Below are 17730 nucleotides of genomic sequence, written 5' to 3'. Positions count from 1 at the left end.
GTGCGTGTGTTGCGTGTGTGTGTGTGTGTGTGTGTGTGTGTGCGGTGTGTGTGGTGTGTGTGCGTGTGCGTGTGTGTGTGGCGTGTGTGTTTGCGTGTGTGTGTGTGCGTTGGTGTGTGTGCGTGTGTGTGTGCGTTGTGTGCGTGTCTGTGTGTGCGTGTGCGTGTCGTGTGTGCGTGTGTGTGTGCTGTGTGTGTGTGCGCGGGTGTGTGTGTGTGTGTGCGTGTGTGCGCGTGTGTGTGTGCGTGCGTGTGCTGTGTGCGCGTGTGTGTGTGTGTGCGTGTGTGTGCGCTGTGGTGTGTCTGTGTGCGCGTGTGTCTGTGTGCGCGTGTGTGTGCGTGTGTCTGTGTGCGCGTGTGTGCGTGTGCGTGTGTCGCGTGTGTGTGTGCGTGCGTGCTGTGTGCGCGTGTGTGCGTGCGTGGTGCTGTGTGCGCGTGTGTGCGTGCGTGCGTGCGTGTGTGTGTGCGCGGTGTGTCTGTGTGCGCGTGTGTGCGTGCGTGTGTGTGTGCGCGTGTGTGTGCGTGCGTGCGTGTGTGTGTGCGCGTGTGTGCGCGTGTGTGCGTGCGTGTGTGCGTGCGTGTGTGTGCGTGTGTGTGTGCGTGTGTGTGTGCGCTGCGTGTGTCTGTGTCGCCGTGTGTGCGTGCGTGCGTGCGTGCGCTGTGTGCTGCGTGCGTGCGTGTCGTGTGCGCGGTGTGCGTGCGTGCGTCTGTGTGCGCGTGTGTGCGTGCGTGCGTCGTGTGTCTGTGTGCGCGCTGTGGTGCGTGCGTGTGTCTGTGTGCGCGTGTGTCGTGTGTGTGTGTGTGTGTGTGTGTGCGGCTGCGTGTGTCTGTGTGCGCGTGTATGTGTGCTGTGTGCGCGTGTGTGTGTGCGTGTGTGCGTGCTGTGCGCGTGTGTGTGTGCGTGTGTCGTGGTGCGTGTGTGTGTGTGTGTGTGTCGGCGTGTGTGTGTGTGCGTGTGTGTGCTGCGCGTGTGTGTGTGTGCGTGTGCGTGTGTGTCGCGCGCTGTGTGTGTGTGCGCGCGCGTGTGTGTGTGTGCGCTGTGTGTGTGTGGCGCGTGGTGTGTCTGTGTGCGCGTGTGTGTGTGTCATGTGCGTGCGTGTGTCTGTGTGCGCGGTGTGTGCGCGCGTGCGTGTGTCTGTGGTGGTTCTGCGTCTGTGTGTTTGCCGCGTGTGTGCGTGCGTGCGTGCGTGTGTCTGTGTGCGGGGTGTGTGTGTGTGGGCGTGTGTGTGTGTGCGTGTTGTGTGCGTGTGTGTGTTGTGTGTGCGTGCGTCTGTGTGCGCGTGTGTGTGTGTGTGTGTGTGTGTCGCGTGACGTGTCTGTGTGCGCGGTGTGTGTGTGTGTGTGTGTGTGTGGGTGTGTCTGTGTGCGTGTGTCTGTGTGCGCGCGTGTGTGTGTGCGTGTGTCTGTGTGCGTGTGTGTGTGTGTGTGCGTGTTGTGTGCGTGTGTGTGTGTGTGTGTGCGTGCTGTCTGTGTGCGCGTGTGTGGTGTGTGTGGTGTGGTGGTGCGTGTGTGTTCTTCTTGTGTGTGTCTGCGTTGTGCGTGCGTGCGTGTGTCTGTGTGCGCGTGTGTGTGCTGTTGTGTGCGTGTGCGTCTGTGGTGTGTGTCTGTGTGTGTGCGTGTGTGTGTGTGGTGCGTGTGTGTGTGTGTGTGTGCGTGCTGTCTGTGTGCGCGTGTGTGTGTGTGCGCGTGTGTGCGTGCGTGTGTCTGTGTGTGCGTGTGTGTGTGCGTGCGTGCGTCTGTGTGCGTGTGTGTGTGTGCGTGCGTGTGTGCGTGGTGTGTGTGTGTTGGTGTGTGCGTGCGTGCGGGTTGTGCTGTGTGCTGCGCGTGTGTGGTGCGTGTGTGCTGTGTGTGCGCGTGTGTGCGTGCAGTGTGAATCAAACGTATTACACGTACGTAATCTGCTGACAACAGGGAGCGTATCTGAACCTCAGTCACAATTCAAAACGAAAGACGTACGTCACTCCCTCTTAGTGTGTGTGTGTGTGCGTGTGCGTGCGTGCGTGCGTGCGTGCGTGTGCACATGCCGTTTAAGGTGTGATGGGTCTCCGCTGTCAGAGCTGGCCAGAGAGGAGGTCTCGCAGGAGTGAGCATCCATGTTGTCTGTGTTTAGGATGCAGGTGTCCTCCAGTACAAACGGTTCCTCCTCATCCTCCAGCTGCAGCAGAGCACAACATTACAGTTAATACTGGAGAAATGTCCCTCTGTGATTGTGTTTATATGTCTGTAACTGCAGCAATACTGCACAGATGAGAGAAGGCAGATTTCCTGTGATGCGTGCCTTAAAGGGCATATGTTGCTCAGCGATGCCACCGAGGCTTTGGTTCTTTCAGACGTGCTGGAGTTTACTGACTGATGTAACGGTGGCCGTGCTTTTGGCCCCTCTACTTTGAAACAACCTGCAAGAGGAGACTTTCAAACTCTCCTTTCAGAAACGTGCTGTCACTTAATGTAATCACTGTCTCTTCTTCCATCTGTCTTCTATTTTTAATTTTCTAAAGCAGACCTGGGAAATGCAGAGCAAGAGGGCAACATCCGGCCATGGGCTGGCCAGGACCGGCCCACGTGAGCTGGGATTCACATGTAAATAAGTTTACATCATGGAGTTTGTCTCATTTCAGCCATCAAACATTTAGACTGAGGTTTTAGCCATTTCTGATGAAGTTATCCCGTCTTTCACAGCTCCACCTCAGACACTGACCCAACAGTGTCTCATGTCCCTGTGCCTGCTAACCCAAGTAAAAGCTCAGATTAATAATGTCCCCAAACCAAAAACACCAAATCATAAACCAGAATATAAAAACTAGAGATGGCACGATACCACTTTTTAATGTCCGATACCGATATCATAAATTTGGATATCTGCCGATACCGATATGAATCCGATATAGCGTATTTGGTAATCAATAAAACTGTTTTTTAATATCTTGCTGCATTTTGTATAAGTTCATACTCAAGTTTAAAAAACAAGAGACTGAAGCTATTCTGTTATACCTGTATGCAAAAAACACACTGCAGCCAAAACATTTCATAGTTCAGCAACACTGATCAATCTAATAAACTTAAACCGGCTCCATCCTCCCTGTTCTGGTATTTTACAGAGTACTTGGTGGAAATATTAAGCAACCCAACTAATAGGGTTGCCAACTCCCAGCAAAAATATTGGGGAACCACCCCCCGCCCTTGATCGATGTAATCAACTTTAATTTAATGCAAGTGTAAAACAATGCACAGAAATCAATTATTTTTCTACAATATTTAAATATTCAATTCAATTTTATTTATATAGTGCCAACTCACAACAAAAGTCGCCTCAAGGCACTTCATAGATTCAACATCTTTCTTCAACAGAACTGCAGACTGCACAGATGGTATCTTCCCAAAGGCAAAAGTACTGTAGCTTACTAGATTAGATTTGATATACCTTTATTAGTCCCACAAGGGGAAATTAGGGTGTATATTAGACTTATTAGTTACTATATACAATAATGGATTTCTATACATTTCATCAGGTGACCACTTTTGTTGTAAGATTCAGATAATTATTTATTCAAAGCTTTTAAATGACATAAAGAAAAGTATTTCCTTGTGCCCCCCTCTCCCTGTTAATGCCCTACCTGGCCCCCTGGCAACACTTTGCTAGACCCGCCCCTGCACAGTTACCAGCTGTCAGCTACCTAAAAAAGGATCCTGGTGTTATTTGTCTCTCAGAAACAGTTCATAACTTCCCTTCAACTCATTCATGTCACCTAAAAGGTAAACCTGTTTCTCCATCACCTGTTCAGCTCTGATGATCCAGTAAGGACATCTCCTGGTTTCATCCTCATGTTTCCCTCTCACCACATATCCAAACAGACATCATGACCAGCAGCTTTACAGCTGTGGCTCCAGCAAACATCAGCTGATACTAGAAATTAATATTAAATAAATTCTAACAACAGCTGATCAAGCTTAAACGTGCTGCTGTTGTTTAGCGCGACATCTGCTGGTTTCCTCTTTCTGGCACAAAGTGAGCGATAAACAAACAAGAGAGCCGATCAGCTGATCACTCATCAGTTTCATGATTGAAGTAGAAACAGGAGAGGGAGGGGGGAGAATGAGAGAAGTAGATGCAACTGCGCACGTAAACCCAGAACAACTCCAGCTTTGTGTCTATTTTTTAATTCTAGTCCGGGACAAATCGCTTCCTTTTCACCTCAGTATGGAGCTCAGTCCAGCTGTGGCTCAGTACATCAGTTGCTAAGCTCAACGTGGAAATACACATCCAGGGATGAGCTTCCACACTTCACTTCTCTGGGAGAGTTTTCCCCGAGATGAAATGCCGCAGTTAGGAAGCATGTAGGAGGCTCCAAATGCTCCAGACCGCCGTCTCGCAGACAACAGCCGCTCTGTCACGTGACACATGCTGCTCCGATGCGCCGAGCTGGGTTACGCCAAGTAGCGCGTTTTGTGAGGTGATTTTGTGATACTTCGGGTCGGATTACATTTTTTATTTCTCTCTGATATCCGATCCAGTAATTTAGGTCAGTATCGGAGCGATATCGATACGTCATATCGATCGGTCCATCTCTAACAAAAACTGAAAATCCTGAACCAAAAGCCAGGGGCTACTGAATCCTGACTGAAACTCTCAAAACAAATCAAAACTCCACACCTGGCTCACAAACACCTGCACATCACTCACTATAGCATTTACTGACACTGATCATCTATTTCGGAAGCATTCTTCACTTTTATTAGACCACGTCAGCCGGTTAGGTACCAGAGTCCTAGCAGCGAAGGAGCTGTGCAGACATGTGACAGACTCTTTGGATCTCCTCGAGCTGCTGCAGTCATGAATAGTTCTGTTTCATCTTCCAGCTCCAGCCTCACCAACTGAGTGCAGCACACTACAGTCCTGGCTCCACAATGCTGTCGCCAGCTCTTCCCTTACTTTATGCTCAGTCCCAGTTACTGACACAAGCTCACAATGTAAGACAGAGTGGCCTGGTCATCATAAAGCACTAACCTACCAATCTCTGTAATTCTAACATAAGGAACCTTATGTTATTATGAAAAGGATTTCATTACCTCTTAAAAATGAGACCCTTTAGTTCTCATTGAGACTGTCACGGTCCCTGTGCCTCACCAGCTGATCCTGTATTAGGCAACATGTGTTTTGTTGTTTTTTGCTCTCTCTCACCTGCCGGGGGCGGTGCTCAGTATGGGCTCCCGCCCCTGGCCCACGCACCTGCCATCTCCACACCTACTGCCTACCCAGGTGATGGCAAGGCCTATTTAAGATGGCAGCACTGTGTTATTCGTCGCTGGATCGTTGAGCTATCAGCGCCAGTCACTCTGCTGGTTTGTATTAATAAACTGACTGTCTACTCTACAAGGACTCCCGGTCCATTAACTAACACCTGACAGAGGCTTGGCTCGAACCACAGCACCGCTGCCCTCTCAAATCAGCTTTTATGTTCCCTTCTTAAAGTTGACCAGCTCACTGTGGTTGATGATTCTTCTAACACTGACCAAGTCATTGAATTTAGTCCCAGTCAAAACAGTGGGCACCACCCTCGACCGCGTTTTCACCCTGGATCTATCCTGTGTGTGTCCGTTTTACTGTTTTGTAAGGTATTTTTCACACTTCTAAAAGTTTTGCCTTCCCACAGGACGTCTCGACACTTTTTCCTACCTGCTACATTTTCAGCTCTCTTCTCTCATTTGCCCATCTGAGCACCTACCTCTTTATTATCTTGGTGCTGGCCACAATACTTCAAAAACAGCCACTGTCACCCCTTTGCTTAACCCTCCCCACATTTTAAACAGTTACATTTCCAAACCTTCATTCAGCTGTGGTCCATCGGTTACTTGGACTGGTTGAAGGTAATAATATATTGGATAAAATCTGGTTTCACAAACACATTACTGAAAATGACCAATGATGTCCTGATGTGCTCGGATGAAAGAGAGAGTCTGACTTCGTTTCTGCTTGATCTGTGTGCAGCCTTCAACATCACTGAATTGGAATCTCTGGCACTGCTTTCATGTGGTCACATTTTGATCATTTCAGAATTCACATTAGCAATTACTCAAACGCCCCCCCCCCCCCCCCCCCCCCCCCCATATCCATCACCGTCACTCCCTGATAGTAATGCATGAATGGTAAACATGAAATAGTCGATTACAGCACGAAAGAAACACAAGTGGAGCTCCATTAGGCCTGGGCATCGTTGCTGATTTCTACAACCGATTCATTCTGATTCACAAGGTCAACTCAGAAATATAATTATGGTCATTTATATTGGATATGTACTGTCAAGTAGGAACCTGCTACACCTTGTAAATTAAAAATATTTAACTCTGTTTCTCTGCAACTACAAACTGAGTGTAAACTGTCTAAGTATAACAAGAAAGCTGACACCTCATCACAGCAGACTGTGTCAAAGTCACTGAGGATAAAACACTGAGGTGTTCCTGGCCTGGTCTTCTGTAGCATATAACGCCCCTGACTATATGCTGCAGTAGATCAAAAATGGAAGAAAACCATGAATCAACATGTGAACATTACCTGACGCTGCTGAACTGAAGCAGAGCAAAGTTACAGAGGTTTTAGCTAAGCATTTTCCAATTTGGCACAATGTGTAAAAGCTGAAATTTCTTCAGTACTGAAAAGCAGAAATGGGGCTTTTTGACAGAAAAAAACTATTTAATTTGAATAGGAATATCGATTTTTTTAAACCCACCCCTATATTAGACGCACACAGCAAGGTGTCCTGTCACTGTGCAAGCGCTGGGATAAGTCTGAATGACATTATTCACTTTATGAAAACACAAATCAAGTCAAGTCAATAATCTGCTTTCCATGTCGGAGCTCCCTGATCATGTTTGTATGAAGGATGGGAACTCTCATCGCATCAGATCTAACATTTAACTTAACAACATTTTAACAGGATACAAGAATTATACACGTTATTAGATAAGGATACACTAGACCAGCGGTCCCCCACCTTTTCTGCTCCACAGACAAGTTTAATGTCCGACAATATTTTCATGGACCGGCCTGTAAGGTGTGGCGGATAAAAACAACTAAATAACATGATACGCCCGACACAAAAACTTCTATAAATATGATAATAAACAAGAATTCACCGTGTCCCACATAGCGAGCAGGTCTGGCCCAGATCTGGTATCAAGCTGGCACTTCTGACTGACCGGTGTCATGGCTGAGTGTATGTCAACCAGATGTGGGCCAGGTCTGGCAATGATGGCAGTGTTTATGTTCCTATTTTCCGGGAGAGTAGAACAGCACTATATAAGAATCAGTCCATTCACTGTCTGAACAGAGGTTTGTCATGTTACTTTTGCACTGTTATGTTCCGGCACATGTTGTCATTACATGGCTTGATTAAGGGATACATTAGGCAGACATCTGAGGCCAGAGCTGAAACTGTTCAGGGCCAGCACAGGGCCAGCAGTGTGCCTGCAACTGGCCTTGTGCTGGCCCATGTGTGGGCCACCTCTGGCAAACCTGATTGATCTGGGCCATCAAAAGGCCGTCATTCTTTGCGGTATGTGGGCCATGTGTAAACACATTGTGTGGGCCAGATCCGGGCCATTCCAGTTTTGCTATGTGGGGTGATTGTGTAACTTTATTAGCAGCCTTCTCCTGAAATGCGCCAACAACATTGAGAGTAACATCCTCCTCTGTGCCCCTTAATGCACTCTCGTCGTTATGGTAACGCGTAAATATATATTTTTTTAAATAAGTGAGTCTGAAGCTGGAAATCTAATGGGTGATGTTGAATGTTAGCGGTGTATATGAACCACAGGTTAGATGTCAGTTTAAGGAGAAAGACTAATTCCAGAGTAAGATGGATTAAGTAGGACACAGTGTCCACAGGGGAGAGAGTGGGGGCTGGAGAAGACTTCAGTGGACATGTAGGTGAAGAAAACAGATGTGATGAGGAGGTGTTCAGTAGGTATGGTATTAAGGAGAGAAACGCAGAAGGACAGATGTTGGTGGATTCTGATACTTCAGAAGGATGTGGAACATAGCATAGCAAGGCTAGCATGACAGTGGACACAGGAGGATCATATGCAGAAGGGGAGACTGTAAGCTGGTGTCAGAGGGGAATGCAGCCAGGCTCTGTCAGATGGCAGTCTGTAGAATGGCTTCAGACATTAAGAAGACAAAGCGAGTGAAGGCAGAGGCAAGGATTTAAATGGTGGAGGTTGAAGGAGGAGGAATAGTCCACAAAGTTCAGGGAGGAGCTGAGAAAGCACGACTGGAGTGCTGAGGAACTTCTGGTGTATCCTGTTGGACAGAGGAAGGAGAACATGAAGTTTTGGTGATACAGGAAAGCATTCACAGGAGGTTGGCAATAAGAAAGTTCAACAGTCATGGAGATGAACAAAGTAGACGGGAGTACTGGGAGGCTAGATGTACAACAAAGAGGGAGATGGCAAAGGAAAAGCGTTATGTGAGAACGAACACTGTGGAAAGAGAAAAGGAGTGGGTTCACCACAGCCATTTACAGTCTAGCCAAGGTCTAGACACACGTGCAGAGGAGGGAGAAAGGATTTGGACAAAGGATCTCGAAGATAGAGCAGCCAGCAAGGACGAAAAGAAGAAGACCACAGAGAAGGTTCCTGGATGTAGCAATGGAAGACATCAGGGGGGTTGGTGTGAGAGAAGAGGATGCTATGGGTAGGCTGAGACAGAGCCAGGCGATCTGTTGTAGTGACCCCCAAACGGAAAAGCCAAAACACGTCATAGAAGTAAGATTAAGGCATTTATGAGTGTTACATTTTCACTATTCCCAATCCAAAAGAAAACAGTCTCGCTGGGATACAGATCTTTCTCAGCTTTAACACTGCACACCCATCTGGTCACACAAGTCAGTGCAAGGCTTGTTCCCATGAGGAAAACTCCAGTGTGGGTCTGAAACGTGAGACCCTGCCAGAATGTCAAACTATGTCTGAATCACAGAGAACTTTGATCATTTGTTATTTTGCGAGAATTTGCTCTCGTGACTGCTTTTTTTAAGCTCTTAACTCTCTATGGCATGACAACTAACCACAGCATATGGTAAAATAGAGCGTTTCCTATCTCTATACCACCTGCAGAATATTTTTATTTCTTTCACTAAGCAGCCACTTTGTGTCAGGGAGTTAACCGGTAAGTAGCCAATATCACATTTCTAATGTGCTCTGCTTTGATTAGATTATATGCACCCACATGCTTACTTTGGCGTCCTTTCAAGGGCACTTTGAATAAGCAAACACCATTTGTCATCAAGTCACTGTAGTCTACTGTCAGTTTGGAAGAAAAATGAATCGTAATCAGATTACAGACACTCCTTTTCTACACAGAGTAACAGTAACAGCCCTCTTATTTGTCCAGTACAGGTGCCTGCATCACAAAACTGTTACACCATCAAGCAACAGCAAGAAGTCACTGCAGCTGATGAAAAACTATTTAAATTGAGAAACAAAAGTGCTTTCACCTCTTACACCAGACACAGAACAGCATCCACACATAAAAGCTATCAGTTGTTATTAGCCAACCAGCTAAAGTGTTAAGTCACAACATATGCCTCCGTCTTTTATTATCCTGGCACACAAGTAGGCGTGCCAGGATAAGAAAGATAACACATTAAAGTGGAAAGATTAGCCTGAGTAACAGGCCAGAGTAAGACTGAGTAAGCTTTGCAAAAGCCTGAGGCACAGGACATTTATCTAGCTGCTGTTTACTTCCCCAAGGACACTTTGGTTAATGACTGCCCACTTTAAAATCTACTGGCTTTTATTTTGCTGTATAGTTGCTGGACATGCATGCAATTTAACCGCTAAGGGAATGTTCAGTCAAAGGGTCGGACAACTGACAACGGCTTTCCTCTATAGCCCGAGCTGAGAATCTAACACATAAACCCAGGAAACTTTAACTAAAGGTTACATCTACAAGTAACTAATTACAATTACAATAGTATAACAAGTAATCAAGAGCAATTAAATACGTGGACTTCCTTATTCTTATTTATCTACATAATTACCACGGTTAATTTCAAAGCGTGAACAGTCACGTTGACCCATTCATTAAATACTTGTGGGAAAGTGCAGCGTGACGATGTGTTTTGCCAAATGATAATAACACAAAACACTCATCATCCACCATCCTGCAGCATCTGACTGAAGCCTTAAATACTGTGCATAAAAATATTTATGTGAAACACACACTGCACAACCACCTGTGTCACAAGACAAGGCGTGAAACTTGCACTGAGATACTAACGGTACAGTTTGGTATATTTTGTTGTGTATTTTGTATGTTTTTGGACAAAGACACCATAGTCGTCATATTATATTTTTACCTGCTGTGGAGCCATTTTTGGGAGCATTTCAAGTTGCTATACATCAATACAACCATTATAGCACAAATCTTAAAAACATGTCTGCATTATGTGCATAGCAATTACATAAAACTGCAAAGAATGCGATAAACTACAAAAAATTGAAAATAGTTTTTGTTTTTTTAACATATATTTCTAGTTAGAGAAATTTAAGAGGCTTATCCCTCAAAACTGTAAATACAAAAAAGTTGCACAAAAGTTTCCCACCACAGGAAACTTAATTTAAGTGTCTTCATAGTTTTATTTTTGAAAGACACCAATTTTTATACACTGCAGGAAAAACGAAAATAAATATTATAGTGCAAATTTGCAAAAAAGCAGCATGTGCATCAAAATAAACTATTTCCAGCAGTGCAATATGAGTCCTCAGCATCCCAGAAACCACACAGAAAGTCATGAAGTCAAACATAACTTTTAAAAACACCAGTATAGGCTCATAAGGCCGCGATGGTAAAAAACTACATTTCTGCAAAATGACGTCACTTCCGGTTTCGGGCAGGTCATGGCGGACATGTGATAGTTCATGCTGATGAACGGAGGAAGTGTTACGAACAGCTGATCGGATCGGCAAAGCGTGTTTCTGGAATATTATGTTTTTGTTGCTGCAAGTGCTTTTTATGCAGTTTTTGCAAAGCTATATGTGGAAGGAAACCGTGACCGAGGACAAGCTGATGGCATAAGATGTAAGTACAACTCCTCCGGTTTCATATGCAGAAAAAATTATTGCGCTAGCTCACGTGGTTGCAGAGCTACCAGGATTTAAAAATAGTTACGCAAAATGGAGCGTGCCCGCTCTGACCGGCTTTAAAGGGTTAAACCCAGTCTCTCATTTCCATCATCTCTACAGAAACTACACCCATTCCAATTATTTTAAAGCACCGCCTTTGATGAAGCAATCAATGTGCTGTGGGTTGGTGTCTTGCAGCGTCTATCACCCTCAGACGCCATGTTTCACTATTCCCACCTCCCTCCATTGTGAGGACTATCTCACACAGGCCCAGAGAGCGGATGTTGCTGCAATGCAACAGCGTTTTGCAGATGTGTTCTCCATCCTGCCTGGTTGTACCACTCACATAGAGGACAATTTTGACAGGCGCCCTGGCGTGATGGTGTGCTCACGGCCCTATCAGTTACACAAAAGACAAATTGTTAAGATGGAAAAGGCGGAAGTGCTGAAAATGGGACTAATAGAAGATTCACGCCCCACAGTTTTTGTGGTGAAGAAAGATGGGTCTATATGGTTCTGTGTTGACTACCACAAGACCTGAACGAGGTCTCACAGTTTCATGCGTATCCCATTCCCCGGGTCGACGGGGTGGTTGATTGCTTTCGCCATTACCTCCTGGGGCGCTCTTTCAACATCTGGTCAGATCAAACCCTGCTGCAGTAGCATGAAGCATGAAGCATGCCAACAGCCAGATCACCCAGTGCTATCTGGCCTTACAGCCTTTTAAGTTCAAGCTGGTCCATAGGCTGGGGGTACACATAGTCACTGCTGATCATGGGGTAAGGTGGGCTAGGCTGCACGGCTCCCCGGCCTAAGTCAGAAGTGGGGGTATGGGACAGGGTGTGGTCTGTGGCTCAGCTGTAGGGAAGGGGAGGAGCAGTGAGTTCACGGTGTGGCGTCATCAGCTAATTATGCGTCCTCTATTTGAGCACAATGCAGGGACCTGATGATAGAGCAGTGATTGGCTGAGCTGGAGTGTGGCAGCTGGAAAGCTGTGGAGTGGACTGACTGAAAAACACTGTAAATAAACATACACTTGGGTGTGGTTTAGCTCAGTGGGATGAGCGGGCAACCGTATGCCATATGGCTGAGAGCGGCGGGCCCGGGCTCAGGGTTTGAGTCCGACCCGCGGACACATCCCCCCCCCTCACTCTCTCCCTCTGCTTTCCTGTCAGTCTTCACTGTAACTATCCAATAAAGCCAGAGAAAGGCCTAAAAATAATCATTTAAAAATAAACATTTCATGGGCAACGAGAATATGATTCCCAGAGACTCGTGAAAACATGAATATTGATGTTTAGCATGATTTAAACGTGTGTGTTTGTATCATCGTTTGATCATTTTAATGATATATTTGCTTTTCTTACCACAACACATAGAAAGCTTTGTAGCTAATTATAAACACTTTTTACTCGGAATACCTCATTGAGAATGCTTTCCAGTGTGGGAGGTGTGTCCACTTGTGGAATGTCAAACTCCTTATCATCAATCTGAGAACAAAAGTCAAACAGAAACATACAGGATCAGAACGCTGCACTAGTGTCTCGGTTTCCTGCTTTAACTTATCAAGTACACAATGCATTTTAGCACAACACAAGAGAGCATACAGCACAATTATGACTACAATTTATAATAATCAATTGTAATTTGTGACTGAACATTCTTCAAACTAAGCTTTGCTTTGCAAGGAAAACACATTTGTGAGCAGCAGAGTTGAGTATGTGGGTAGTGCCCATGAAAAACCAGCTTGTTTTGCTATTTACTTTATTTGTTGTTTGGTGCTGTTTGATGCCCGGAGTCTAAAGAATCAAGCTACATTTGCAACTTAACACTTTTTCCATTTAACAAACTGGAGCTTCAGGAGCATGTGGAAGTTTTAATCACTGGACTGGTTCAGGACAGTCTGACTGTGGAAGCCGAGGCCAAAGGTGCTTAATCCACATAAACCACCTGCATAAAGAGCTGCAGACTGCAGTTTACAGACTTATCCCGTCCAGCCATTACAACTTAAAGGAAAGTTTTCACTGCAGGGAAATTTACTGAGTCTGAAGGTTGATTTTATATGGACAACAGCTGATGCACTTCTGCCCATGAGGAGCACAGACTTCATTTCTGCTGCTCCTCTAAATTTCTTCTCTGTAAGAATTATGAGTCTGTGTGCTAAAAGAATTATTTGACACTATTTCCCTTTTTCAGCAGATCGAGCTCCTGCAGACTCCAGATGAAACGTCCACTCTGTGTGTGGCTCTCACAGCAAACACTCGGTCACATCCAATAGAGACGACTGTGCTGCGGTTTGCAGACACGTGTAACAAAGCTTCCATACACAGCTTTGCATAATGGACACATGTAACAACAGCTGCTCCATCCTGAACTCTCCGCTCTTTAAGCCCAACATAAATGACAAGCACTGCACTCTGTGTGTACACATGCTTAGATGCAGTTGACCAACAGATGGCAGCATTAGATAGCTACACTGTATTATGAGAGCCTTCCATAAATATGTGCTAAGGTTACAATGCAGGGATATGTTACTAAGATTACTTTACATGACAGCAGCACAGTGTCTTGTGAAGCCTGTTAGGAATGTCTCAGTTGAAGGAAGAGACCCTACAGAGTAGAAAAGCACATTTTAATTACTGCTGAAACACAGTCCACTGTGTAATATCATAATTAGGGGCAGATCCTTCTGACAGAGAGCAGAACAAAAAGCAGTCAAAATCCAGAACGAGCTTTGACTGTCCTCATGAAGCCAGAAGACTCCTTAAGAAGCTGCTGACTGTCTAACTCCAACTGAGGTTGTAGGCTTCAGGAGGCAGCTAACACAAAGAAAGAGCTCAAAGCCCAAAGCTGCTTTTCCATTTATGGATCAATTTTCTGATACTTACTAATGGAAGATTTGTTTTCTTTCAGTTGCCGTCTCTTTTCTTTCTCTTAATGCAGGCAAATGCTTGTGCAATTAAATTAAAAGAACCCATCTTTTTGCCCACATTGTCTAGAAAGTCTTGCTCCTCAAGCAAACAGCAGCCAAATGGCCAATCTAGCAGGATCCCCTAAGAACTTGCTATTACTTCATCATGATTTAATCACACAGCTTGATTCACTGAACACAGATTCAGGTGCTGGAAACATTTCCCAGGACATTTCTTCGAGATTGACATGATAGAGCTGGTGCAGTACAATGCAAATGTCCCATCACGTCCCAAAGCTGCTCTGTTTGGATCTGTTGGCTGTTTAGGCCATCTGAGTACAGTGAACTCATCATCATATCTGAGCTGATATGAGATGGCGTTATCCTTCTGGAAGCAGCCATCAGAGAATGAGCACAGTGCTGTCATAAAGGGATGCTCTTGTGCATATCGTGGTTGTAACAAGTGGTGACTGACTTCTTCTTGCATTCCTAACAGCACGAAGCAGACTCGCCATTCTTCCCAGTCCTTTGACAACAGCAAGGCTTTTTCTCCCAGGGAAATACCCAGGAAATTATGCACTAAATTCATACCATGTGATTGGCTGATTTAAGAATTCCCATTCAAATGCAGTTAAACAATTGTACTTAATTGTACCCAATGAAGTGGACAATTAGTGTTTCTTAGGAAAATCTGAGATCATGTATTAGAAGAACTAAAAAGAAATGCATCTGTGCACTGAAGGAGTTTTTGCAGAGGACAATGAACACTGTTTTATACAAAACTAATGCTGAGAGTGTAAAAAATGTCATTTAAAAATGCAACAGCTCATCTTTTGCTTTTAAAAAAGGAACATTCTCCTTAAAACTGGCCACAGATGCACCGATCAGCCAGGGACAAGGGCCAGGCAGCCTCGCATATATTATTATGAACCATTTGATTTTAAGCATGCACAGCACTTGCTCAGCAGCACAATGTCGCTCACACATTCACAGAACAAGCTAACATGTGGTTAGCGTGGAAGCTCTTTGCTGTGAGTGCAGAAACAAAGCAAACTGCAAAAATGTGCGTGACAACAAACCTCATCAGACACTAAATCACGTTCACTCAGCTGAACTTTAAAGATGATAACAAAGTGGATACAATTAACAACATCCAGAGCTCAGAGGCAGCTAGCCTCGTCATGAGGACCCAAGAAGGTTAAAGGACAATTGGGGAGAAAAAGAAAAAAGCACTGATTTCCTGTTATATGCTGAAGTTAGAAACCTCTGATGGTAAACGATGGACGCACTTGACATTTGTTTTGTTACAAAAATCTCTGCACTTGCTTTTGTCTGGTGAGGTAAAGGTGGGAGGCTGTACACCAGCTTATTCTCTCTTCATCTGCTGCAGCTCTCCAGTAGCAGTGCATGTTTTCAGTTGTTTCAATGACAGAAGATCATGGAGCTTACAGCACTTTGGGGGAAATTAGAATTATTTCTCTTTTTATAATATTTGCATTGAAGAAAAGTTGTTGGGTTTTTTTGCTTTTATTTAATGTCAGTTATAGCTCTTAGAAAGAAAACTGGAATCTGCAAAAAGGACCAGGTCAAACTAAGGAAAAGAGAAAAGCAGAAATCGGATGATCTCTATGACTGTCTTATATAAATACAAACGTCCACAGCTGATTTGTTTATTGCCAGTCTGGGGAATCGATGTTTTCGGGGTTTTCATTTAGATAAACTGTGCCACGTCCCGACAGCACAGTGAGAACTACTTGATTACATCCCAAAACGTTGATTCTGCTCGTAAAACCAGTTCATTCTAAGCGTGTGCAACACATTAACTTTTGGGGATTTCCTCACCTGGATGATTGCGCATGCATCACATGACAGCTGTCACACTTTAACATACAGCCTTGGTCATAAATGGGTTCACCAAGCTCACCTTGGAAACAGTAATGCTGGTATGGGCTTTCATCACTACATTAAATCATATTATGCAATTTGAAAAAGTGTAAACAAACAGGCGCCACTGGGCCTCATTTTGAGCCATCGGAGGATAATAATGATCGTTATTAACACGGCGTTTCTGCCCTTTCACGTGAGAGTCCCGTGCGTTGGTGATTTATTGCAGTCGCATGTCATTCTTTCACACCTAGATCAAGGTGTAGTCCAGCTCTTCATGCACCTCTAAACGTCACCGCTGTCAGCTGAACTACACCCCAGCGGAGTTCGTGCTCCCGCTAACCCCACACAGCAAAGCAGGACGAATAAAGAGCCTCTCACCGAGTCCACTTCCATCAGGTTCAGCTGGGAAGAGGCAGACAGTAGGCTGTGGGAGTCCGGGGAATGCGACATGTCTCTGTTTACACGGACAAAACTCGGACCGCTGCAGAAAACAGAAGCGCTTTCCGTATATTGATCTACGCATGCGCGACAATGCGTAGACAATGCAAATCGGAACTCGAAAAGGGCTTTACGTCCTTCCTTTCACAATAAAAGCGCAGGACTCATACAGTGAGTGAACTAGGCTCAATCCTCCCAGTGACCCTGTGGACAAGTGGAAATAAAAGGATGGACAGACATTACCTCGTTAAATTAACTCTGGCTATAAAGCCTATTTAATCAATGAAAAAATGTTTAAAAAAAAAACCTTTAAAAGTAACTGCACAAACAAAGAAAAATTTGTGTAATTACCAATCAAATCATAAGAAATATTCATTGATATTGTATAATACGTGTCTCTTTAGTTGTACACTAAACATATTTCACACAAAATATTTTCATCTGTTTTAAAAAATACAGTAATATATGCTTATGAGGTTTGGCTTGAATTCAAACTCTGCTTTGTACATTCTGCATTTCAGAAAAAATCACAAAGAAAATTCCTTACAAAATGCACACACAAGAAGCTTAAAACTCTCCTGCAACTGAAGAGTTTTAACTGATGTAAGGAAAGACAACCACTTTGTAGAAACAAGCAAAAAATAGATGCAGATACTGCTACTGAGGTATTTTAATCAGAATCTCAATCATAAATTCTTTTCAAAATAAAAAATATATGTAGATTTTATAAAGGATAGTAAAATCACTGTCTCACTCCCTGGGGATGGTATGTGTTCCTCAAGCTCCTCGGGAGTTTGAGGGATCTGTGCATCTTAGCTGATCCTAGGACTGCACTCTTCTGGACAGAGACCTCTGATGTTGTTCCTGGAATCTGCTATAGCAACTTTTCTACTTTTGGGAGTTATAGCTCATAATAATAATAATAATAATGGATTGGATTTATATAGCGCTTTTCAAGGCACCCAAAGCGCTTTACAATGCCACTATTCATTCACTCTCACATTCACACACTGGTGGAGGCAAGAGAATTACCTATTATCACTGGGATGTTCCTTCAACATCTGCTCCAACTGGTCCTGCAGTCCCTGGTAATTCTCTGGTTTCTCATTTTCTTTCTTCAGACTTTATCCTTCAAGCTCGGGTCCTCTACCAGACGCCTGGGAGCTTGACAATCCTCCGATCCTCCACCTCTCTGTCGTCCCTTGGTATTTTTCATTGATCATTTATTTCGAGCACTTGCGTACATATGAACAAAATAGAGCATGTATACAGGAAGGAAAACACTGTCTCCTAGTACAACAGGTGCTCGAAAAGGAGTGAGAAGAAGTAATTCTCATATATCTGTGAAGGTTCTCAGTTATCCAGGTCATTAACGCT

General features: G+C 44.6%; 1 protein-coding gene across 1 annotated transcript in view; it reads right to left on the bottom strand.

The window, feature by feature from the left end:
• LOC102301830 (vacuolar protein sorting-associated protein 8 homolog) overlaps positions 1-16452 on the bottom strand; it is a gene marked incomplete at its 3' end in the record, with an annotated part of 40193 nt that extends 23741 nt beyond the window's left edge. The window contains 3 exon segments of the mRNA XM_005951134.3: positions 2024-2154; positions 12539-12607; positions 16294-16452. Coding sequence (XP_005951196.2) covers positions 2024-2154; positions 12539-12607; positions 16294-16365 — 272 coding nt within the window.
• Between the last annotated feature and the right edge of the window lie 1278 nt (positions 16453-17730).

The sequence above is a fragment of the Haplochromis burtoni genome, unplaced genomic scaffold (assembly GCF_018398535.1).
Source record: "Haplochromis burtoni strain Fernald_Lab_line unplaced genomic scaffold, NCSU_Asbu1 Contig_945, whole genome shotgun sequence".
Taxonomy (NCBI): Eukaryota; Metazoa; Chordata; class Actinopteri; order Cichliformes; family Cichlidae; genus Haplochromis; species Haplochromis burtoni.
This window is presented reverse-complemented; position numbering and strand designations above follow the sequence as displayed.